This window comes from Salvelinus fontinalis, chromosome 11 (assembly GCF_029448725.1).
Source record: "Salvelinus fontinalis isolate EN_2023a chromosome 11, ASM2944872v1, whole genome shotgun sequence".
Lineage (NCBI taxonomy): Eukaryota > Metazoa > Chordata > Actinopteri > Salmoniformes > Salmonidae > Salvelinus > Salvelinus fontinalis.
The window spans coordinates 30915247-30939711 of NC_074675.1; the positions used below are offsets into that span (position 1 = coordinate 30915247).

At 46.4% G+C, this 24465-nt stretch overlaps 2 protein-coding genes across 2 annotated transcripts; one reads left to right on the forward strand and one right to left on the reverse strand.

The window, feature by feature from the left end:
- Positions 1–348: 348 nt before the first annotated feature.
- On the forward strand, positions 349–2533 carry LOC129864820 (complement C1q-like protein 2; the record flags this gene model as incomplete). Its single annotated transcript, XM_055937104.1, has 3 exons — positions 349–532; positions 1547–1681; positions 1974–2533. Coding segments are annotated over 3 exons (606 nt in total), but the record flags the coding sequence as incomplete, so codon positions are not given.
- Positions 2534–13740: 11207 nt separating this feature from the next.
- LOC129865512 (leukotriene B4 receptor 1-like) lies at positions 13741–24024 on the reverse strand. The gene is made up of 5 exons (XM_055938366.1): positions 23270–24024; positions 21425–21489; positions 16983–17548; positions 16253–16523; positions 13741–16125 (listed from the first exon to the last, which is right to left on the reverse strand). Exons 3-5 carry the CDS (start codon positions 17486–17488, stop codon positions 15754–15756), a joined length of 1149 nt encoding a protein of 382 aa, XP_055794341.1. The 5' UTR covers positions 17489–17548; positions 21425–21489; positions 23270–24024; the 3' UTR covers positions 13741–15753.
- Positions 24025–24465: the final 441 nt, after the last annotated feature.

A 24465-nucleotide genomic window follows, 5' to 3' on the forward strand; every position in this document is an offset into this window, starting at 1 on the left:
CTCGTTCTTACAGTGATGAAATCATGAACAGAATTTGGAAAAGCCTGAATTTGGAAACAAATGAAAGTCCAATAGGAGAGAGAGAGACAGTGAGAGCAAAAGAGCAAGTTCAAGCCAGCCAGCCAATGAGCACCAATATCCATGTGTCTGGCGTTAATGATCAACTGTAGCCCTATTCACTCAGTATTTACAAAGCTTCTCAGAGTAGGAGTACTGAACAAGGGTTGGTTTTTTACTCTTAGATCATAGCGAATAAGATTACCAAGGAAACGCTGAGAGCTACTCCACTCTGTCTCTCCCGAGAGGATAATGAAAATGATGATGAAGAGGATGGCTACTAGCTGACTGGTCTTGCTGGGATACGTGTGTCTGGCTCAAGAAGAGGAGGTTTTGGGTCCTGTGGTGAACGTCTACACTGAACTGAAGGAGCTTAGGTCTTTGGTGGGAGAGCTGAGTACTAAGCTCCATACAGCAGAGGCAGACCTGAAAGAGCAGAGAGCTATGGTGGATAAACTGAATAAAGAGAGAGAAGGTACAGTAAATTGTAAATATCAATTAATTAATATTTATAACCAGACATTTCTAAAGCATTTATAAACATGTACTCAATCAAATCAATCCAACTTATTTCTAAAGCCCTTTTTACATCAGCAATGTCATCAAAGTGGAATACGGAAACCCAGCCTAAAATCCCTAGAAAGGCAGGAATTTAGGAAGAAACCTAGAGGCCCTGAGGAGTGGCCAGTCCTCTTCTGGCTGTGCCGGGTGGAGATTATAAGAGTACATGGCCATTTAAGGACAGATTGTTCTTCAAGATGTTCAACTGTTCATAGATGACCAACAGAGTCAAATAATAATCAGTGGTTGTAGAGGGTGGAACAGGTCAGTACCTCAGGACTAAATGTCAGTTGGCTTTTCAGAGCCGAGCATTCAGATGTCGAGACAGCGGGTGCGGTAGAGAGAGCAAGAGAGTTGAAAACAGCAAGTCCGGGACAAGGTAGCACGTCCGGTGAAAAGGTCAGGGTTCCCTAGCCGCAGGCAGAACAGTTGAAACTGGAGCAGCAGCACGACCAAGTGGACTGGGGACAGCCAGGAGTCATCAGGCCATGTAGTCCGGAGACATGGTCCTAGGGCTCAGGTCCTCAGGATTAGCTTATTATCATGAAAATGCATATAAAGTTTTACCCAATACGTTACAGGTCAACGTATATAAATGTATATAAGTGTATATAAATGTATATAAGTGTATATAAGTGTATATAAAGTGTTACCCAATGCTTTACAGGTCAATAATGCTCACAAATAAGAAAGTCCTCTTCTTGCTCCTCCCCTTACTCCTTTTTTCTACCAATGCGCGAGTTTGTTTTGCATCGGGTGGGCGGAGTTTGCTCATTTTAGACCATCCCATTAGTCCTAAAGTGAAATCTCCACCCACCTGGGGCACCACGCCATGCAAAACGAACTTGCCCGTTGTTAGGGATGAGGATGTTCTCATTGCTGTGTTGTTGTTGATTGGTGTTGTTGTTGTTACTATCTTTGCTGGCAGAGCAACCCAAGGTAGCCTTCTCAGCAGCCTTGCTGTCGTCTGAAAGTAAACACCATGGGCCCATCGACGCAGAGACTAACCTCATTTTCGGAAAAGTCCTGACCAACATTGGCAGTGCATACAACCCAATCACAGGTCTCGCACTGAACATACTGTATCTACATCATTATTTATAGCAGGGATGGTCGAAAAGGGCCAGTGAGGTGCAGGCTTTTTCCCCAGCCAGTCATGACACATCTCATTCAACTAATCAACTATTTTCAATAAATACGTTTGATTAGTTGAATCAGGTGTGTTACTGCTTGGCTAGAACAAAAGCCTGCACCATTAGCGTTCCTTTGTGCGTACGACTGGTCCACCTGATTTTAAGCCTCTAGTAGCAATGGCTAAATGCCACCACTATTTATCCACTCCTTCTATGCCTCAGGTGTCTTCACAGCTCCAGTGAGAGGGGTCTACTACTTCAGATTTTCTGGAAATGGCTTTGCAGGCCATGACATGGGTCTGAGCATATTCAAGGATGGCCAAAGGATGATGTCTGTGTACGAATACCAATCCAGTGGGGAACAGAATGACCATGCGTCCAATGGAGTCACACTGCAGTTGGAGAAGGGAGAAGTGGTCAACATGCGTCTCTGGATCAACACATGGGTCTTCATCGATGGGCGATATGACTACTGCTCATTCAGTGGCTTCCTGCTCTTTCCTATGTGAAGCAGACAGCACAGTGTCACATTTTCCTCTGTCATGAGATAAAACCCTGATGCAGGAAAAAAAAATATATATATATCCTGTTTTGAAGATGTTTATAATCGGTCTGCTAATTCAGGACTAGTAAAGGCCCAGTGCACTACTTTTGTGAATGTTATCATTTTTCGACCACATGCATTTGAGTGTTTAACAGCATTTGTAACATGAGTCTGATAAGTATCTGTACAAAACAGATTATCTGATAACACTTATGGAATATTAAAAATACTTGCTTGATGTCTGTTTTCCAGTTTCTTGAAATACTTATTGCAACTTATTTCTATGTGAAAACTGAAATGGACTATTGATTTCTATGGGAAAACTGAAATGGTCTATTCATTCCTTTTCAGTAGACACTTTTATCCAGAGCAACTTACAGTTAGCCGAAGAACACCATCCCAACCGTGAAGCACAGGGGTGGCAGCATCATGTTGTGGGGGTGCTTTGCTGCAGGTGGGACAGATGCACTTCACAAAATAGATGGCATCATGAGGATGGAAAATTATGTGGATATATTGAAGCAACATCTCAAGACATCAGTCAGGAAGTTAAAGCTTGGTCGCAAATGGGTCTTCCAAATGGACAATGCATACTTCCAGAGTTGTGGCAAAATGGCTTAAGGACAACAAAGTCAAGGTATTGGAGTGGCCATCACAAAGCCCTGACCTCAATCCTATAGAAAATGTGTGGGCAGAACTGAAAAAGCATGTGTGAGCAAGGAAGCCTACAAACCTGACTCAGTTACACCAGCTCTGTCAGGAGGAATGGGCCAAAATTCACCCAACTTATTGTGGGAAGCTTGTGGAAGGCTACCCAAAACGTTTGACCCAAGTTAAACAATTTTAAGGCAATGCTACCAAATACTAATTGAGCGTATGTAAACTTCTGACCCACTGGGAATGTGATGAAAGAAATAAAAGCTGAAATAAATCATTCTCTCTACTATTATTCTGACGTTTCACATTCTTAAAATAAAGTGGTGATCCTAACTGACCTAAGACCGGGAAGTTTTACTAGTGTAACAGTATAACTTTAGTACGTCCCCTCGCCCCGACACGGGCGCGAACCAGGGACCTTCTGCACACATCAACAACTGACACCCACGAAGCATCGTTACCCATCGCTCCACAAAAGCCGCGGCCCTTGCAGAGCAAGGGGAAACCCTACATCTAGGTTTCAGAGCAAGTGACGGAACTGATTGAAACGCTAATAGCGCGTACCCACTAACTAACTAGCAATTTCACATCCGTTACACTCACCCCCCTTTCAACGTCCTCCTTTTCCGCAGCAACCAGTGATCCGGGTCAACAGCATCAATGTAACAGTATAACTTTAAACCGTCCCCTCGCCCCGACACGGGCGCGAACCAGGGACCCTCTGCACACATCAACAACGGTCGCCCACGAAGCATCGTTACCCATCGCTCCACAAAGGCCACGGCCCTTGCAGAGCAAGGGGAAACCCTACATCTAGGTTTCAGAGCAAGTGACGTAACTGATTGAAACGCTACTAGCGCGTACCCGCTAACTAGCTAGCCATTTCACATCCGTTACACTAGGATTAAATGTCAGGAATTGTGAAAAACTGAGTTCTTATGGCTGCAGGGGGCGTATTGAAAAACTGGAAAATATGTGCACATTTTCAAACGGCCTCAATCAATTTTTGCTCTTACAATATGCATATATTTACTACTATTGGATAGAAAACAGTCTCTAGTTTCTAAAAACGTTTGAATTATTTCTCTAAGTGGAACAGAACTATTTTTACAGCCCATTTCCTATCCGGAATTGAGATTTCCAAATGCGATGTCTCTCTTTAAGAGCTTGTCTATAAAAGGTCATGTCACTTAGGACTGTAGAAACACGTCATACGCCTTCCTCTGGGTGTAATGCGGAAGTGAGAGCAGAAAGCACTTGAATATCTCGTCCAGGGACTGAACACAACATCTTGGAGGGAGACCTGCGCACTTTATATTTTTTTCTGGGCACGAAATAGAACAATGTCTCGGCTCCTGGACAACGCTCGTTAAAGGTGAATATGAGCTCTGGCTTCGATATTATTTGATACATGTCACAAAATCATCCTAAAGTATGTTTTTTCAATATAGTTTAATTATATTATTGAAATTTATTCTGGACTTTAGACGTGATGCGACGCAAGAATTGTTTGAAGAAAGAGAGGCTAGCGCCGCACGGCCAGTGTGCTTGCTAATTCAAGAGGGAAATAGTTTGTTCTGGATCCCAAACAAAGACTGTACTGGACAATGGACCCCTTTACAACATTCTGATGGAATATCAACAAAGATAAGGACCCAATTTGGGATGCTTTTCATATATCTGTCGAACTGTGCTATGCTACCGTTTGACTAGAATCAATGCTGCCGTATGCTAGCTAATGTAGTAAGCTAATATAACGATATATTGTGTTTTCGCTGTAAAACACTTCAAAAATCGGAAATATTGGCTCTATTCACACGATCTTTGTCTTTCATTAGCTATCCACCATATATTTTTCTGAAATGTTTTATGAGGTGTAATTAGTAGTTGACGTTGGTGTCTGTATTTTCTCTGGCTACTCCCGTGCGATTTCAGACTGTAGCTATGGGAGCAGTAATGTAAAACTGATTTATAGCTAAAGTATGCACATTTTTTGAACAAAACATAGATTTATTGTGTAACATGTTATAGGACTGTCATCTGAGGTAGTTTTTTCTAGGTTATTTAGGTTGGTTCTAGGTTAGTTAGGTTGGCTTGTGCATGCTACTTGAATCCTACTTGTGCTGTGAAAAATGTCTGTCTGTAACGGCTGTCTCTCTCCTCATCCTCGGACGAGGTGAGGAGAGAAGGATCTTCAGACCAAAACGCAGCATTTGGGAAATAAGCCATCTTTATTATAAATACGACGGCAACACGAAACAAAACAAAACACTTTCAAAACTACAAAACAAGAAAACGACGTTGACGAAACCTGAACATAAACTTACATAACTAAACATAAACTCACGTACAGGAAACAGACGACATCGAAACGAACAACCAAACAGTCCCGTATGGTAAATACATGCAACGACACAGGAGACAATCACCCACAAACAAACAGTGAGAACGCCCTACCTAAATATGACTCTTAATTAGAGGAAAACGCAAACCACCTGCCTCTAATCAAGAGCCATACCAGGCAACCCAAAACCAACATAGAAACAGATAACATAGACTGCCCACCCAAAACTAACGCCCTGACCAATTACACATACAAAAACAACATAAAACTGGTCAGGACCGTTACATAACCCCCCCCTCAAGGTGCGAACTCCGGGCGCACCAGCACAAAGTCCAGGGGAGGGTCTGGGTGGGCAGGTGACCACGGTGGTGGCTCCGGCTCTGGACGCTGTCCCCACACCACCATAGTCACTCCCCGTTTTTGTCTTCCCCTCCCAATGCCCACCCTAAAACTCACATCCCCTAAATAAACAGTCAGCACCAGGAGAAGGGGCAGCACCGGGACAAAGGGCAGCACCGGGACAAGGGGCAGCACCGGGACAAGGGGCAGCACCGGGACAAGGGGCAGCACCGGGACAAGGGGCAGCACCGGGATAAGGGGCAGCACCGGGACAAGGGGCAGCACCGGGACAAGGGGCAGCACCGGGACAAGGGGCAGCACCGGGACAAGGGGCAGCACCGGGACAAGGGGCAGCACGGGGACAAGGGGCAGGTCCCGGCTGATAAACTCTGGCAGATCCTGGCTGAGGGACTCTGGCAGGTCTATGCAGGCTGACGGCTCTCGACGCTCATGGCAGACTGACGGCTCTCTACGCTCATGGCAGGCTGACGGCTCTCGACGCTCATGGCAGGCTGACGGCTCTCGACGCTCATGGCAGGCTGACGGCTCTCGATGCTCATGGCAGGCTGACGGCTCTCGACGCTCATGGCAGGCTGACGGCTCTCGACGCTCATGGCAGGCTGACGGCTCTCGACGCTCATGGCAGGCTGACGGCTCTGGCTGCTCATGGCTCTCTGACGGCTCTGGCTGCTCATGGCTCTCTGACGGCTCTGGCTGCTCATGGCTCTCTGACGGCTCTGGCTGCTCATGGCTCTCTGGCGGCTCTGGCTGCTCATGGCTCTCTGGCGGCTCTGGCTGCTCATGGCTCGCTGGCGGCTCTGGCAGATCCTGTCTGGTTGGCGGCTCTGGCAGATCCTGTCTGGTTGGCGGCTCTGGCAGATCCTGTCTGGTTGGCGGCTCTGGCAGATCCTGTCTGGTTGGCGGCTCTGGCAGATCCTGTCTGGTTGGCGGCTCTGGCAGATCCTGTCTGGCGGGCGGCTCTGGCAGATCCTGTCTGGCTGACGGCTCTAGCGGCTCCTGTCTGGCGGATGGCTCTGTAGGCTCATGGCAGACGGGCGGCTTTGCAGGCTCATGGCAGACGGGCGGCTTTGCAGGCTCCTGGCAGACGGATGACTCAGACGGCGCTGGGGAGACGGATGGCTCAGATGGCGCTGGGGAGACGGATGGCTCAGATGGCGCTGGGGAGACGGATGGCTCAGATGGCGCTGGGGAGACGGATGGCTCAGATGGCGCTGGTGAGACGGATGGCTCTGGCCGGATGCGGCGCACTGTAGACCTGGTGCGTGGTGCCGGAACTGGAGGCACCGTGCTAATGATAAGCACCTTCCTACTAGTGCGGGGAGCAGGGACAGGGCACACTGTACTCTCAAAGCCCACTCTGTAACTGATGCGAGGCACCGGCACTGGTGACACCGGGCTGAGGACAAGCACATCAGGATTAGTAGGGGGAGAAGATACAGTGTGTACAGGGCTCTGAAGACGCACTGGTAGCTTAGTGCGTGGGGCCGGAACTGGAGGCACCGGGCTAGATACACGCACTACAGGGAGAGTGCGTGGAGGAGGAACAGGGCTCAGGATACGCACTGGTAGCCTAGTGCGTAGTGTAGACACTGTAGGTACTAGGCTGGGGCGGGGAGGTGGCGCCGGAAATACCGGACCGTGGAGGCGTACTGGCTCTCTTGAGCATTGAGCCTGCCCGACCTTACCTGGTTGAATGCTCCCGGTTGCCCGACCAGTGCGGGGAGGTGGAATAACCCGCACCGGGCTATGTAGGCGAACCGGGGAAACCATGCGTAAGGCCGGTGCCATGTATGCCGGCCCGAGGAGACGCACTGGAGACCAGACGCGTTGAGCCGGCCTCATGACACCTGGCTCAATACCCAATCTAGCCCTACCAGTGCGGGGAGGTGGAATAACCCGCACTGGGCTATGCACTCGTACAGGAGACACCGTGCGCTCTACTGCGTAACACGGCGCCTGCCCGTACTCCCGCTCTCCACGGTAAGCCTGGGAAGTGGGCGCAGGTCTCCTACCTGCCCTTGGCCCACTACCTCCTAGCCCCCCCCCAAGAAATTTTTGGGAATTACTTACGGGCTTTTTGGGCTTCCGTGCCAGACGCGTTCCCTCATAGCTCCGGTTCCTCTCTCCGGTAGCCTCTGCTCTCCTCAGTGCCTCCAGCTGTTCCCATGGGAGGCGATCTCTACCAGCCAGGATCTCCTCCCATGTGTAGACACCTTTTCCATCCAATAAATCGTCCCATGTCCATTGCTCCTTCTTCTCCTGTCCCTTACTCCGTTTATTTTTCCCTTGCCGCTTGGTCTTAGCGTGGTGGGTGATTCTGTAACGGCTGTCTCTCTCCTCATCCTCGGACGAGGTGAGGAGAGAAGGATCTTCAGACCAAAACGCAGCATTTGGGAAATAAGCCATCTTTATTATGAATACGACGGCAACACGAAACAAAACAAAACACTTTCAAAACTACAAAACAAGAAAACGACGTTGACGAAACCTGAACATAAACTTACATAACTAAACATAAACTCACGTACAGGAAACAGACGACATCGAAACGAACAGCCAAACAGTCCCGTATGGTAAATACATGCAACGACACAGGAGACAATCACCCACAAACAAACAGTGAGAACGCCCAACCTAAATATGACTCTTAATTAGAGGAAAACGCAAACCACCTGCCTCTAATCAAGAGCCATACCAGGCAACCCAAAACCAACATAGAAACAGATAACATAGACTGCCCACCCAAAACTAACGCCCTGACCAATTACACATACAAAAACAACATAAAACTGGTCAGGACCGTTACACTGTCCTCTTTTTTATTTGGTGGTGAGCTAACATAAATATGTGGTGTTTTCTCTGTAAAACATTTAAAAAATCGGACATGTTGGCTGGATTGACAAGATGTTTATCTTTCAAATGCTGTATTGGACTTGTTAATGTGTGAAAGTTAAATATTTAAAAAAAATAGATTTTGAATTTCGCGCCCTGCAATAGAGCTGGATGTTGTCATAAGTGTACCGACGTCGGGACAGCCCGCCTAACAGGTTAAATGTATTTGGCTAAGGTGTATGTAAACTTCCGACTTCAACTGTACGTTTCTAAGTGAAAAATCTGAGTCTCAGCATTTCATGCAATGATGTTTCATCTAGCATGCGCACCATCTCGTGCCAGTTAGATTTTTGAATCGTAATTGACACCATAGACAGCGTGTATGGCATTGTGGGGCGAGAGGTTTGCTCTTTGTAACGGTCCTGACCAGTTTTATGTTGTTTTTGCATGTGTAATTGGTCAGGGCGTTAGTTTTGGGTGGGCAGTCTATGTTATCTGTTTCTATGTTGGTTTTGGGTTGCCTGGTATGGCTCTTGATTAGAGGCAGGTGGTTTGCGTTTTCCTCTAATTAAGAGTCATATTTAGGTAGGGCGTTCTCACTGTTTGTTTGTGGGTGATTGTCTCCTGTGTCGTGTCGATGTATGTACCATACGGGACTGTTTGGCTGTTCGTTTTCGTTTCGATGTCGTCTGTTTCCTGTCCGTGAGTTTACGTGTAGTTATGTAAGTTTATGTTCAGGTTTCGTCAACGTCGTTTTCTTGTTTTGTAAATTTGAAAGTGTTTTGTGTTTCGTGTTGCCATCGTCGTATTCATAATAAAGATGGCTTATTTCCCTCAAGCTGCGTTTTGGTCTGAAGATCCTTCTCTCCTCACCTCGTCCGAGGATGAGGAGAGCGACAGCCTTTACAGAATCACCCACCACGCTAAGACCAAGCGGCAAGGGAAAAATAAACGGAGTAAGGGACAGGAGAAGAAGGAGCAATGGACATGGGACGATTTATTGGATGGAAAAGGTGTCTACACATGGGAGGAGATCCTGGCTGGTAGAGATCGCCTCCCATGGGAACAGCTGGAGGCACTGAGGAGAGCAGAGGCTACCGGAGAGAGGAACCGGAGCTATGAGGGAACGCGTCTGGCACGGAAGCCCAAAAAGCCCGTAAGTAATTCCCAAAAATTTCTTGGGGGGGGGCTAGGAGGTAGTGGGCCAAGGGCAGGTAGGAGACCTGCGCCCACTTCCCAGGCTTACCGTGGAGAGCGGGAGTACGGGCAGGCGCCGTGTTACGCAGTAGAGCGCACGGTGTCTCCTGTACGAGTGCATAGCCCAGTGCGGGTTATTCCACCTCCCCGCACTGGTAGGGCTAGATTGGGTATTGAGCCAGGTGTCATGAGGCCGGCTCAACGCGTCTGGTCTCCAGTGCGTCTCCTCGGGCCGGCATACATGGCACCTGCCTTACGCATGGTTTCTCCGGTTCGCCTACATAGCCCGGTGCGGGTTATTCCACCTCCCCGCACTGGTCGGGCAACCGGGAGTATTCAACCAGGTAAGGTTGGGCAGGCTCAATGCTCAAGAGTGCCAGTACGCCTCCACGGTCCGGTATTTCCGGCGCCACCTCCCCGCCCCAGCCTAGTACCTACAGTGTCTACACTACGCACTAGGCTACCAGTGCGTATCCTGAGCCCTGTTCCTCCTCCACGCACTCTCCCTGTAGTGCGTGTATCTAGCCCGGTGCCTCCAGTTCCGGCCCCACGCACTAAGCTACCAGTGCGTCTTCAGAGCCCTGTACACACTGTATCTTCTCCCCCTACTAATCCTGATGTGCTTGTCCTCAGCCCGGCGTCACCAGTGCCGGTACCATGCATCAGTTATAGAGTGGGCTTTGAGAATACAGTGTGCCCTGTCCCTGCTCCCCGCACTAGTAGGAAGGTGCTTATCCTTAGCCCGGTGCCTCCAGTTCCGGCACCACGCACCAGGTCTACAGTGCGCCGTATCCGGCCAGAGCCATCCGTCTCACCAGCGCCATCTGAGCCATCCGTCTCCCCAGCGCCATCTGAGCCATCCGTCTCCCCAGCGCCATCTGAGCCATCCGTCTCCCCAGCGCCGTCTGAGCCATCCGTCTGCCAGGAGCCTGCAAAGCCGCCCGTCTGCCATGAGCCTGCAAAGCCGCCCGTCTGCCATGAGCCTACAGAGCCATCCGCCAGACAGGAGCCGCTAGAGCCGTCAGCCAGACAGGAGCCGCTAGAGCCGCCCGCCAGACAGGATCTGCCAGAGCCGCCCGCCAGACAGGATCTGCCAGAGCCGCCCGCCAGACAGGATCTGCCAGAGCCGCCAACCAGACAGGATCTGCCAGAGCCGTCAGAGAGCCATGAGCAGCCAGAGCCGTCAGAGAGCCATGAGCAGCCAGAGCCGTCAGAGAGCCATGAGCAGCCAGAGCCGTCAGAGAGCCATGAGCAGCCAGAGCCGTCAGAGCGCCATGAGCGTCGAGAGCCGTCAGCCTGCCATGAGCGTCGAGAGCCGTCAGCCTGCCATGAGCGTCGAGAGCCGTCAGCCTGCCATGAGCGTCGAGAGCCGTCAGCCTGCCATGAGCGTCGAGAGCCGTCAGCCTGCATAGACCTGCCAGAGTCCCTCAGCCAGGATCTGCCAGAGTTTATCAGCCGGGACCTGTCCCTTGTCCCGGTGTTGCCCCTTGTCCCGGTGTTGCCCCTTGTCCCGGTGTTGCCCCTTGTCCCGGTGCTGCCCCTTGTCCCGGTGCTGCCCCTTGTCCCGGTGCTGCCCCTTATCCTGGTGCTGCCCCTTGTCCTGGTGCTGCCCCTTGTCCCGGTGCTGCCCATTGTCCCGGTGCTGCCCATTGTCCCGGTGCTGTCCCTTGTCCCGGTGCTGCCCCTTGTTCCGGTGCTGCCCCTTGTCCCGGTGCTGCCCTTTGTCCCGGTGCTGCCCCTTCTCCTGGTGCTGGCTGTTTATTTAGGGGATGTGAGTTTTAGGGTGGGCATTGGGAGGGGAAGACAAAAACGGGGAGTGACTATGGTGGTGTGGGGACAGCGTCCAGAGCCGGAGCCACCACCGTGGTCACCTGCCCACCCAGACCCTCCCCTGGACTTTGTGCTGGTGCGCCCGGAGTTCGCACCTTGAGGGGGGGGTTATGTAACGGTCCTGACCAGTGTTATGTTGTTTTTGTATGTGTAATTGGTCAGGGCGTTAGTTTTGGGTGGGCAGTCTATGTTATCTGTTTCTATGTTGGTTTTGGGTTGCCTGGTATGGCTCTTGATTAGAGGCAGGTGGTTTGTGTTTTCCTCTAATTAAGAGTCATATTTAGGTAGGGCGTTCTCACTGTTTGTTTGTGGGTGATTGTCTCCTGTGTCGTGTCGATGTATGTACCATACGGGACTGTTTGGCTGTTCGTTTTCGTTTCGATGTCGTCTGTTTCCTGTCCGTGAGTTTACGTGTAGTTATGTAAGTTTATGTTCAGGTTTCGTCAACGTCGTTTTCTTGTTTTGTAAATTTGAAAGTGTTTTGTGTTTCGTGTTGCCATCGTCGTATTCATAATAAAGATGGCTTATTTCCCTCAAGCTGCGTTTTGGTCTGAAGATCCTTCTCTCCTCACCTCGTCCGAGGATGAGGAGAGCGACAGCCTTTACACTCTTGTCAATGTTGTGAACAGAGTGCCCCATGGTGGCGGTGCGGTGAAGTTATGGTATGGGCAGGCATAAGCTACGGACAACAAACACAATTGCATTTTATCAATGGCAATTTGAATGCACAGAGGTACCATGACGAGATCCTGAGACCCACTGTCGTGCAATTCATCCGCCGCCATCACCTCATTTTTCATAATGATAATGCACGGCCCCATGACGCAAGGATCTGTACACAATTCCTGGAAGCTGAAAATATCTTAGTTCTTCCATCGCCAGTCTGTTGTCCCCATATGCTTCAAGATGGCTACCATTGTTCCTGTACCCAAGAAGGCAAAGATACCTGAACTAAATGACTACCGACCCGTAGCACCCACTTCTGTCATCATGAAGTGCTTTGAGAGGTTAGTCAGGGATCATATCACCGCCACTTTACCAGCCACCCAGACCCACTTCATTTTGCAAACCGCTCCAACAGGTCCACAGATGACGCAATCGCCATTGCACTGCACACTGCCCTATGCCATCTGTACAAAAATAATACCTATGTAAGAATGCTGTTCATTGACTACAGCTCAGCATTCAACACCATAGTACCCTCCAAGCTCATTATCAAGCTGGAGGCCCTGTGTCTCAACCCCTCCCTGTGCAACCTGGTTCTGGACTTTCTGACGAACCGCCCCCAGGTGGTGAAGGTAGGAAACAACATCTCCACTTCGCTGACCCGCAACACTGGGGCCCCACCAGGGTGTGTGCTCAGCCCTCTCCTGTACTCCCTGTTCACCCACGACTGCATGGCCATACACACCTCCAACTCAATCATCAAGTTTGCCAATGACACTGCAGTAGTGGGCTTGATCACCAACAACAACGAGACAGCCTACAGGGAAGAGGTGAGGGCACTCAGAGTGTGGTGTCATGAAAACAACCTCTCACTCAACATCAACAAAACAAAGGAGATGATCGTTGACTTCAGGAAACAGCAGAGGGAGCACCCCCCTATCCACATATTAGGGACAGCAGTGGAGAAGGTGGAACGTTTTAAGTTCCTGGGCGTACACATCACAGACAAACTGAAATGGTCCACCCACACAAACAGTGTGGTGAAAAAGGCGCAACAGCGCCTCTTCAACCTTAGGAGGCTGAAGAAATTTGGCTTATCACCCAAAACCCTGACAAACTTTTACAGATGCACCATCGAGAGCATCGTGTTAGGCTGCATGCCATCCATGACACCTACAGCACCCAATGTCACAGGAAGGCCAAAAAGATAATCAAGGACAACAACCACTCGAGCCACTGTCTGTTCACACAGCTATCATCCAGAAGGCGAGGTCAGTACAGGTGCATCAAAGCGGGGACCGAGAGATTGAGAAACAGCTTCTATCTCAAGGCCATCAGACTGCTAAACAGCAATCCCTAACTCAGAGAGGCTGCTGCCTACATTGAGACCCAATCACTGGACACTTTAATAAATGGATCGCTAGTCACTTTAAACAATGCCACTCTAAATATTGCCACTTTAATAATAATGTCTACATATCTTACATTACTCACATCACTTGTATATACTGTATTGAGACCCAATCACTAGACACTTTAATAAATGGATCACTAGTCACTTTAAACAATGCCACTTTAAATAGTGGTACTTTAATAATGTTTACATATCTTACATTACTCATATCACATGTATATACTGTATTTTATACCACCTACTGCCCCTTGCCTATGCCGCTCGGTCATCCATATACTTATATATACATATTCTCATTCACCCCTTTAGATTTGTGTGTATTAGGTAGTTGTTGGGGATTTGTTAGATTACTTGTTAGATGTGTGTGTATTAGGTAGTTGTTGGGAATTGTTAGATTACTTGTTAGATATTACTGCACTGTTGGAACTAGAAGCACAACTATTTCGCTACACTCGCATTAACATCTGCTAACCATGTGTATGTGACCAATAAGATTTGATTTGACTACTTCTCTAAACTTTGACCTACCAGCACCATCACCCACTATCCCCAAGGCATCTCAACTTACCCTGTCCCTATGCTCAACTTACCCCGTACCCAGTGTAAATTGTGCCAATTGGAAAGGCTATGTTTTAAAAAATGTTATGTTTACATGAATTCTGATTATTTCCAAGGATACAAAACATCCTGAAATATATGTAGATATCTTTGTTAGGAATAATATAGTATTTCCCTTGATGTAGTGATGCTGAATGTAAAGACTTGCTCAACTTACCCCACTCTCCCTTACTATTGACACCTAAAGTACAAAGTTATCTAATGCATTCTGTTATTGCTTGTTACAGTATGCTATGTTTGTTGAGGTTAGTCACTGTATGTGATGTTTTAGAATCTGTGTGGTGAAAGCATTTGAATAATGGTGCATCAATAGCTGGCAACTGTTCCACACGGCTTCGCCTGCTCAGATATTTTGTAATAATTAACTATGATTAGAATAATGAGATCATCGTGCAAATTCGAGTTTCCAAACACAGCTCAAGTCATTGGGATAAGTTGAGCCATTGTTTACATTCAGTTTCACCCCGTCAAGGTAAATATAGTATTCTTTCTAGCAAAGTTATCACTATATTCTTCAGGATGTTGTATATCCTTGGAAATAATCATAATCCATGTAAATATTACAGTTTTGGAAAACATAGCTTGTATAAAAGATAAAAAATAAACTGGGTATGTATGGTGTAAGTTGAGCCGCAGGAAAGTGGTAAGTAAAGCTGCCTAAAAAATTCTGTACTGAATAAAATATTACCACTACCTTTTTAAAACCATGTCTTTAATTTTTAAAACCATGTCTTTATTTACATCTTTATTTCCCAAACACGTATCAACAGAATTACAATCACTTTTTTCTCTTTAAATAATTTAAGCATATTTTAACACAGGCTAAATGCCTAACAAACACTTCTGTACTTTTTTAAAACACGTTTAACATAGGCAAGGCCCTGTTGTTACCTCATATCCCAGTGATAATGCCTTGCATTACGCATGAGAAGAAAACACTTCAATTTGCTCAACTAGCCATTGGCTCAACTTACCCCAAAACAAACATTGACTATATTAGCCCACACAGCTACAAGGATGCACTTTCATGCTAGGTTTAGGACCTCATGTTGAAGCTTATCGAGACCAAAACTGATGTATAGAACAATCTGAAAATGATCTACTTTGGTTTAGATACAAGCATCATATAAACTCTAACACAATAAATTCATTTGACTTGGTGAAAATCCATTTTTTGGACCTAACTTGCTTTTCCCATGTGGTTTCATCCTTCACGTACACCATAAAATATTGGGTCAAATTATTAATTTTGTGTATGGTTTCCGAGAAACAAGGGTGTCTCAACTTACCACACTCTCCCCTCTACCTTGCGTGTAAGTGTCTCGAACAATTCCTTCCCTCCTTCCTTGAAGAAATCGCTATACTGACTCGATTTGTCAACAGGTTAAAACATTAAGTGTATTTTATAATATTTTTATCCAGAAATTGCATGGAGGCAACCACAAACGCGAGCTATAAAGCACAAATTGTATCAAAGATCTGTGAAATACATTAAATACGGTTAACCTATGACTAGTACAGTAGGCCACAAAAAGTAACACTACTCCAACGGATCATTGGATGTCAAAGTCTTGAGCTCCGGCTTGGACTTAACCCTGACTTCCTGCAGCTCCGTCACACTATTCCCATCCCCCCCCTTCCCCGACCGCCCCAGCTTGAGTGGGGCTGAAGAACTACTCCGGCTGGACTTTGTGCTGCGGGTAAAGGAGGCAGAGGTCCCTCCCTCAATGTTGGTGCCCTCGAAGAGCTTGGCCATGAAGCTGAGACCGGCCTGGCGGATGTGGGAGCTGCCAGCGAATACGTACAGTACAGGGTTCACGCTGCTGCTCAGGAAAGCGAGTGCTGTGACGTTGGGACGGGCCACCGCGGCTGCTTTAAACAGAGTGTCGTTACCACCAAGTAGACCAATCACCTGAGAGAGAGGCAGATACAAGAGAGACAGATAGGGCTTATACCTGTTATTATACCTGTATGACACACAACAAATGAACTGCTTCATAATGTGCAGTACCTTGAAATACATTGGCAAACTCTCATACCTGTAAGATGTTGACCACGTGGTAGGGCAGCCAGAAGAGAGCGAAGGTGCCGATGATGAGGAGGATGAGACGGTTTCCCCGTCCCTTGTGCTGGAACATGGCCCTGCGTAGTCCACAGATGACAGAGGTGTAGCAGACGATGATGAAAGTGAAGGGGAGGAAGAAGCCCAGGACGGTCTCAAACAGGTACTGGAACACCTGGTGACCCACACTTTTCCAGTGGTACGACATGCAGACGGTCACAGAGCTGTTCAAGTGCAGCTTCAGGTTACTAGGTATAGAGATAGAGATAGAGATAGAGATAGAGAGAGAGAGAGAGAGAGAGAGAGAGAGAGAGAGAGAGAGAGAGAGAGAGAGAGAGAGAGAGATTTTACAACACGAAGGAGACATGATGGGTCTCATGGATGTTCCCCAGGACCACAGTGTGTGACTTGAGGAATGCATAAGGACAAAAGAGAGAGAGAGTTTGTTTGATTGAGACAATGGAAGTGTTCCAGGTTGTCTTTATTGCAGCCATACTTCGCAGGTTATTAGAGAAGTGTTTAAGAGCTCGGGAACTACAGAAATAAACAGCCTGTAATGCAAACAAAAATCTTCAGATCAGTATTGAAGAATGATAAGCCTTTTTGTTCGTGTAAGTGTATTTTAATATTTCCTCTCTCTCATGCCTCTCGCACACACACAACCCATACACACAACCCATACACACAACCCATACAAACAGCCCCACCTGCGATAGAAGGCCATGGGCAGTGCAAAGACGAAAGCCAGCACCCAGATCCCTAGTAGAACGGCCATCAGGGTTTTCTTTGTCCTCATCCTCTGGGCCAGGAAGGGCCTTGCGACGGCCAGCCAGCGATCCAAGCTCATCAGGCTGATCAGGTAGATGGACACGTTCATGTTGACACAGCACAGGTAGTGCACCAATTTACAGGCCACCGCCCCGAACTCCCAGCCTCGCCCGCCTGCCAGGAAGCGCAGGAAAAGCGGGGAGCTTAGCAACACCAACGCGTCGGCCACGGCGAGGTTTAAGACGAGCAGGCAGGTAACTGAACGATGCCTCACACGGCACAGCACCGACCACACAACAAACAGGTTACCGGGGAAACCGAGGACGAATGCTAGGACCAGGATGGAGATGCCGATCTGGTTTGATAGGTGAGAAAGGAGAGGAGGCGAGAGGAGAGGTGGAGGGGAGCTTGGGGGGCCAGCGGAGATGGAGAGGTCTGACGCCATTTTGGGAGGGAGTTGAAGAATCTGTGGTTTGTAGATCTTCGGGATTAGCAGTCCTCACTACTGTTGAATAGAATGACCAGAGAAATAAGAATTAGAACACATGGTATGAAATATAGATCTATGAATAGAAGAGAGAGAGAGACACAGAATGAGAGGACAACAATGGATATTACACAATTCCCAAAGAGAGTATATATCAAATGTATCCATAAAACACTTTTTCATCAACATACAGTTGTCACAAAGTGCTTTATGGTTACCCAGCCTAGACCACAAAGAGCAAACAGAAGCTCTGCTTTTGCGTACTGGCATAGGTCAGTAAAGGCGTTTGCAGAAGTTGTACACAGGGGGAAAACATTTTGTAGCCTAGGGTTTGTGAAAAATGTGGCCTTTATAAACGCATTTCATGCAATTCTACATAATTTTAAATCAAAATGACATGCTAGTTTGACACTAACAAACTAAGAATCTGAGATCAATAAAAACGAACTTGTCTTCAATACATCAATAGCCTTGACCTAGGTGTGTGGAGACACATATTGTACAATACCAGGAGGAAATTACAGTCCTAAAAAAGCTTTCCAGTTTCACTCACTCACTGGCGATGTGCTCGTGGTAAAATGTATCTCTTGTTTTACTTGGTAAACAATGCTGTTTGCTCAATAGGTCTATTTGGAAGTTGAAAACTTGGTAGCCTACAGACAAAATAGTCTTCTCTTTTCAACAGAATCCATTTGCTTTCCAACCTGTATTTTTGCCGCGATTGTATCTGAAATATCAGTAAAGGCCTGTTTCGGCTGCATGACTGACATATTTTCCGGCATTCCCAACTGTAAACTGTTTTGGCTGCATGACGTGATTGCCCAGCTAGCAATGAGGTATCGGCCCAATTGATTGTATCATTCCAGGAATCAGGTGTCAGACTCTGCCCGGAATCAAAATTAATGACTGCCCAGAATCCAGATTCTGGTAAGATGACGGCAAAGTCGGCTGAATTCCGGTAGACGGAAACGGCCCGTACTTGGGCCGTTTCTGTCTACCGGAATTCAGCCAACTTTGCCGTCATCTTACCAGAATCCCCCCAGAAGCTGCCCGATGCAAATTTAAATAAATGTATACAAAATTACCCAATTTAGTCATTTTAAATATTACCATTATACATTTTCTACATACAAAATATCTTGTGTAGGAGGAAACACCATACACCTGGTGACCGTGTCAGCGTGCATGCGCCTGGCCCGCCATAGGAGTCGCTACAGCGCGATGGGACAAAGACATCCCGGCCGGCCGGCCAAACCCTCCCCTAAATCGGACGACGCTGGGCCAAATGTGTGTTGCCTCATGGGTCTCCCGGGCACGGCCGGCACGGGTCTCGACCCAGCATCTGTAATGCTTATCAATTGCCCTGCACAAAGTATCAAAATACTACACAGGACTCTTAAAGAATTTTATTTAAATGGTAATTCTATTTTTTTTCTCACAGAAACAATGACAAAATATAGAAAAATAATTTATGAAATGTTAATTATATAAAGCAGCCCGTGTAATCACCTGCCAGAGAGTAGCCCCAATCATCCCGAGCCCCAAGTAATATATTTGGGCCAGATAACTCACACGGGAATCGGGCCAAGCCCCAAGTAATACATTTGGGCCAGATACCTCACACCGGAATCGGCCCGAGCTCAATCCCCGCATCCTAGCCATAAGTAATACTGCCGAAGGCGGCTCAGACTCGGACCACATGACGTCGGCCGAGTCTGACTCTCAGCAGAGTGCCCCACCTCTCAGCCGGAAGGAGTCAACTTGAATTAGCCACATTTTTACATTGCAAACAGTGGAAATCAGGGCTGCATCTTTTGTTTTAAAAGTGGGGGAACATAATAATGCAAAAAATATATATAGCTTTTTTTAGGGGGAAGATCAGCTTTAATATTGCAGATAGATTGTGGCTTCCATCAATGTAATTGTCCGCATCATTTCCAATCCCCCATATATTTTTTGGGGGGTAAATATATACAGTACCAGTAACTGTCTAAACTTTTATATATTTTCCTTTATTATTTTTCTCTAACCCTACCATCCCTCCCCTACCTGGAGTAAACTAATGGACAACAACACTTAGGCTTCTATTTCCAGCCTATACATACTATATACATTTTACGGACACAGTATATTTTACAATAGTTATCTTTTGTTTGTTTTTAGTCCCATCCTTCAGCTCCACTCAACCCTTCCCATCTATCTGTGAACACCATCCAGTTTTTCAATTTTTATTTGCCATATCTTTTTAAACTGTGCTGTGATGTTTTACAAAAGTTCTGAACCTTTCTATTCTCATAGACTCAACATATTGTAAATAAAATAAAAACGTTTTTTGCTCAGAGTATTATTATATTATTGATCAATTGACTATGACTTTTTAAATCACCCAGCAGTGCTATTTTCAGAGGGGGACATAACTTGGCAGGAGTCTGGGGGCCCTCACATTTTTGGGGGGCATCTAAAGCACATTTCCTGCATTTCTACACAATCTAATATGACCCATGGCCCTTCTAGCCATCTCTATGTAGAACAAAAAGTAAGCAAAAATTCCCACAGTCATCAAGCTAGGTAAGTGATTGACTGAACTAGATCCATGATAATTCAATAATCAGTATTGTGTTGCACCTTTAACCAATAGCCTAACAAATGAACAACTCCTACAAATGAAGTACAAAGACAACTTTTGATTGTCTTTAAGACATCCTCTATAACAAATTTCAGCCAGACCGCCCAGCCAACCCGAGCCGCTTACACGCACAACACCACCAGTCTAGTCAATAACTTAGTTCTCTCCCCAACACAACTTCCTTCTCATCTTTTTTTTTTATATCTCAAGGGAAAGGTTTGGAAAACAAAAGCAGAATGAAAACACACATACACCTACACATTAAGACACAGAAACAGTGTACCCTCCATACAATTCATATCATAGGCCTAATAGTACTGTAGAGCTCTTTTCACTTGTACACAATAGCTGGGTCACCCCGTCCTGCCCCTAAGGGTCCACCACCCTGCAGCGCCCCAACCCAACACACCCCAATCAGCTTTAGGATCTTAGTGAAACATTCATTATTGTTTTCAGAGGTGTGCTAGGCCAAGGGTCGAGTGACAACAGTAGAGCAGACCCCCAGGGCCAGGACTGAGCAGCCCAGCAGCTAGGGATTGCCTAAATCTCCTCTGACGTGAACATGTTTTCAATACGGACTCCTTTTGTCGTACAGTATTCCATATAAGGCATCCAAACCTTATGAAAGTTGCACAGTATACCCTTAATCTTAAAACAAATCTAGTGATACTGTACATAACTTGACATTTGTTCCATACATTGTGGAAGGATAACCAACCTTCCAATTAATGGCAATGCATTTATTAGCCGCTATAAATGCTTGGCTACACAGTGTCTTCAGACAACAGTCTCCAGTATTAACATTTCCAAGCAAACAAAAACAGGGAGAATCTGTAGACTTGCTGAGATTAAAGAACATTCTCGTTGACAGATTTCAGCCAGCCTTCACAAGACCATAACATATGCAAATATGTCCCCTTTTTGTGTTTTACACCTCCAGCAGAGGAATAACATTTCTGAGTGCATGACAGTCAGTTTCACTGCCATATAGTACGTTCTATGGAAGGTCTTAAACTGCAGTAATTTGTGTGTGAGATTATATGAACATGACCGGGCATTCTAACAGATCTATATTCTCTCATCATTACCAGAAGCGTCTCCCAGGTCTTCCTCGCATTTTTGTGTTGTGTCATCGGGAAAAGCCTCTATCAACCCTTGATACAGTTTGGAAATCAACTTTGGAAGTTTGTCAGACTGCCTTATTAAAATAGCATCTGGCTTGTCCAGTGTTTACTGGACAGAGAGAAAAAAGTGTTGTATCGCCTCACCTCTGTCACAGACTGGTCTCCCCTAGCTTCCTGGCTGCTGAGACCCCTGTCACCATCTGATCCTCCTGAAATGAGGCATGACAAAGAATGACCTTGGTGTACATTTATACATTATATTATCCAAAAATGTAATGAATGGTTCAATAATTGAAATGACCATTATTCCCAGACTGTAGCTTTAAACTGCTGTCCTGTAGTTACTGTAGGTCTACCCATCAATTCCAGGCGGAACTTTGCATCATTCACTGAATATACTGCAAAATTCCCCTGAGCTCCGTAGACTGGTCTTCCCTGGCTGTCTTACACTACTGGGACCCCTGTCACAATCTGATCCCTTTAAGACATGATGAGCATAGCATTGTGTACTGACTGCACTAGAGGGCTGCATTTCCGTGGCATGCCTGCAGGTCCCGATTTTTCATGCTGCAGGCGGGAGCGGGCGGTCAGACAACTACTTTGGTGATTAAAATATTTTTGTTGTCCCACAAATTATTTTGAAACGGTCCTCTTTCTGCTTTGTATACGTTAGCCTACCTACTGTATGAGTTAGCCTAAAAACACATTTTTTGCCTTATTCATACATTCAGAATCCGGTGCTTCACCTTCAGTAGCCTACCTCTCCTAGTTGGGCATGAGAGTTCAAGTACGCCTAGTATGTGTAGTCTCGTTGAAATAGTAGGCTGCCTGCATGGGTGGAGAATCACGTGTCAGTTAACTTGAATATGAAATTAACTTAAATACGATGAGACTGTAGTTTACTACAGTGACTGCAAATAAATATTGATAATGAAAAGAAGTGGAGGTCACTCAACCAACGTGAGTAGAAGTGCAATCAACAAATTTAATCATGATTGAAAAGGCACAACAGGCACATAGGTTAGTCTGCTATGGTGAGCGAGCATTGTGCCTTTTCATTTTCAATAAGTATGGATCACCCATTAATTTGTCTCTGCCTGCAAATCGTCCTCCTAAAAAGGTAGGCATTAACCTATAGTACTATGCAAAACGTAGGAAGTGTAGCTTATTCATTCACCTCAGTCGAGAGGGGATGAAACATTAACTAACGCTAATTGTCAGTTACAATACTAGCTCAGCACTGCGAATAAACACTAGTTTAGTTTTTTTCTGTTGAGTTAATAAGCAGTTACCTTGCCAGCGTAAGGCATATCAGTCAACTAAAGAGTAGCCAGTTTCTGTTCCTTTTACAACTCGGTGAAAGAGCGCAACGCGTACACTGAACTATACCCAACTCTCCTGTGCTGGTCCAGCCAGCCTTCCAGAAGCTTTGCCTTCACACAGCCTGGCAGCCCACTCTGTGGTGTCCACATGGTCTTAAATCCAGTCGGATAAACACTCCAAACAGCCTACCCGGCCGCTCGGGGGCATCCGCATGGTCCTAAAGCACACCGTTGCCTTGTTTTATATCACATTCCAATGATAAAACTGTCACTTGTCCCCCATGAAAGTTGCACCCCTGGTGGAAATGATTTTTCATGCCATGAGAGTTAAGGATCCTGGCAAATAGGTTCCGGAATGAAACAGTCCCAAATTTAGAGGTTCCGGATCCTGTTCCGGCAAGATCTGGTTCCAAATAAGCACTGGACAAAGGCCAGAGGGACTTGTTTACAGCTAGGTCCCTGTGGCTGTATTTCCATTCAGCATGGATAGGCATGCAAAGATCATGTACTTATCTTCAACACATCATCACATACACGCACATCGTCACAAACAAGGGAAAATAAAACACACCTCCTCTCCGAAACGTTTCATTCTGGACACTATACACAATGTTTGTATCAACAAATATAAAAAATGTATATTGGCTTTACACTTCACAACGCTGACCTTTATGAGCTGGTTCACCTGCGGAGTTATCTTCGTTTTACCATTGATCTTCTCAGAGCAAATCCACAGGAAGTGCAATCGTTGGCTATTTTGTAAATGTTTTATCTGTCCGTCTATCTGACTGCCCGTCCGTCCATTTGCCTCCACGTCTCAGTCGTCCTTCTCTCCTCACTCTTGTACTCCTTCTGCCATTATTGCATCATGTTCTTGAACGCAAGAGAGGGGAAGCACTGGGGATATGATATCGCCACAACTAAGGAAGGAAGTCCGCGCTCGCCCCATTTGAGCATGTTCAAATGCGATAATATCCTTCTGTTCCAACCTGGTCCTTTATGTTGACACATCCTATTGCATTAAGCATATGCAATAACATAACGTGTCATATATACGTCATACTGTTAAATATCCATCCGTCATTGTAGTCTGTTGTCTTCCTTACTGACCTGCTTGCTCTCATAATTTCTCTGTCACCATCCCACCGGGCACACAATGGGGGAATCAACATTTGTTCCATGTGATTTCAATTAAATTACATTGAACCAACATGAAATAGACGTTGAATTGATGTCTGTGGGATATTTCAAGTTGGTGGGAATTTAGAAGAATGTGGGGTTCCCTGTGTGGTGGGAGAGGGGGACCTGCTTTGATACTGCTATGCAATGAGATGTTTTACTTTGTTGGCATTTGGAATTTTGCTACAGTTGAAGTCAGAAGTTTACATACACTTAGGTCGTAGTCATTAAAACTCGTTTTTCAACCACTCCACAAATTTCTTGTTAACAAACTATAATTTTGGTAAGTCGCTTAGGACAAGGTTAGTTGACATAATTTGAGTCAATTGGAGGTGTACCTGTGGATGCATTTCAAGGCCTACCTTCAAACGCAGTGCCTCTTTGCTTAACATCATGGGAAAATCAAAAGAAATCAGCCAAGACCTCATAAAAAATTGTAGACCTCCACAAGTCTGGTTCATCCTTGGAAGCAACTTCCAAACGCCTGAAGGTACCACATTGATCTGTACAAACAATAGTACGCAAGTATAAACACCATGGGACCATGCAGCTATCATACCACTCAGGAAGGAGACGCGTTCTGTCTCCTAGAGATGATGTCATAAGGTGAATGCACCAATTTGTAAGTCGCTCTGGATAAGAGCGTCTGCTAAATTACTTAAATGTAAATGTAAACATACCTTG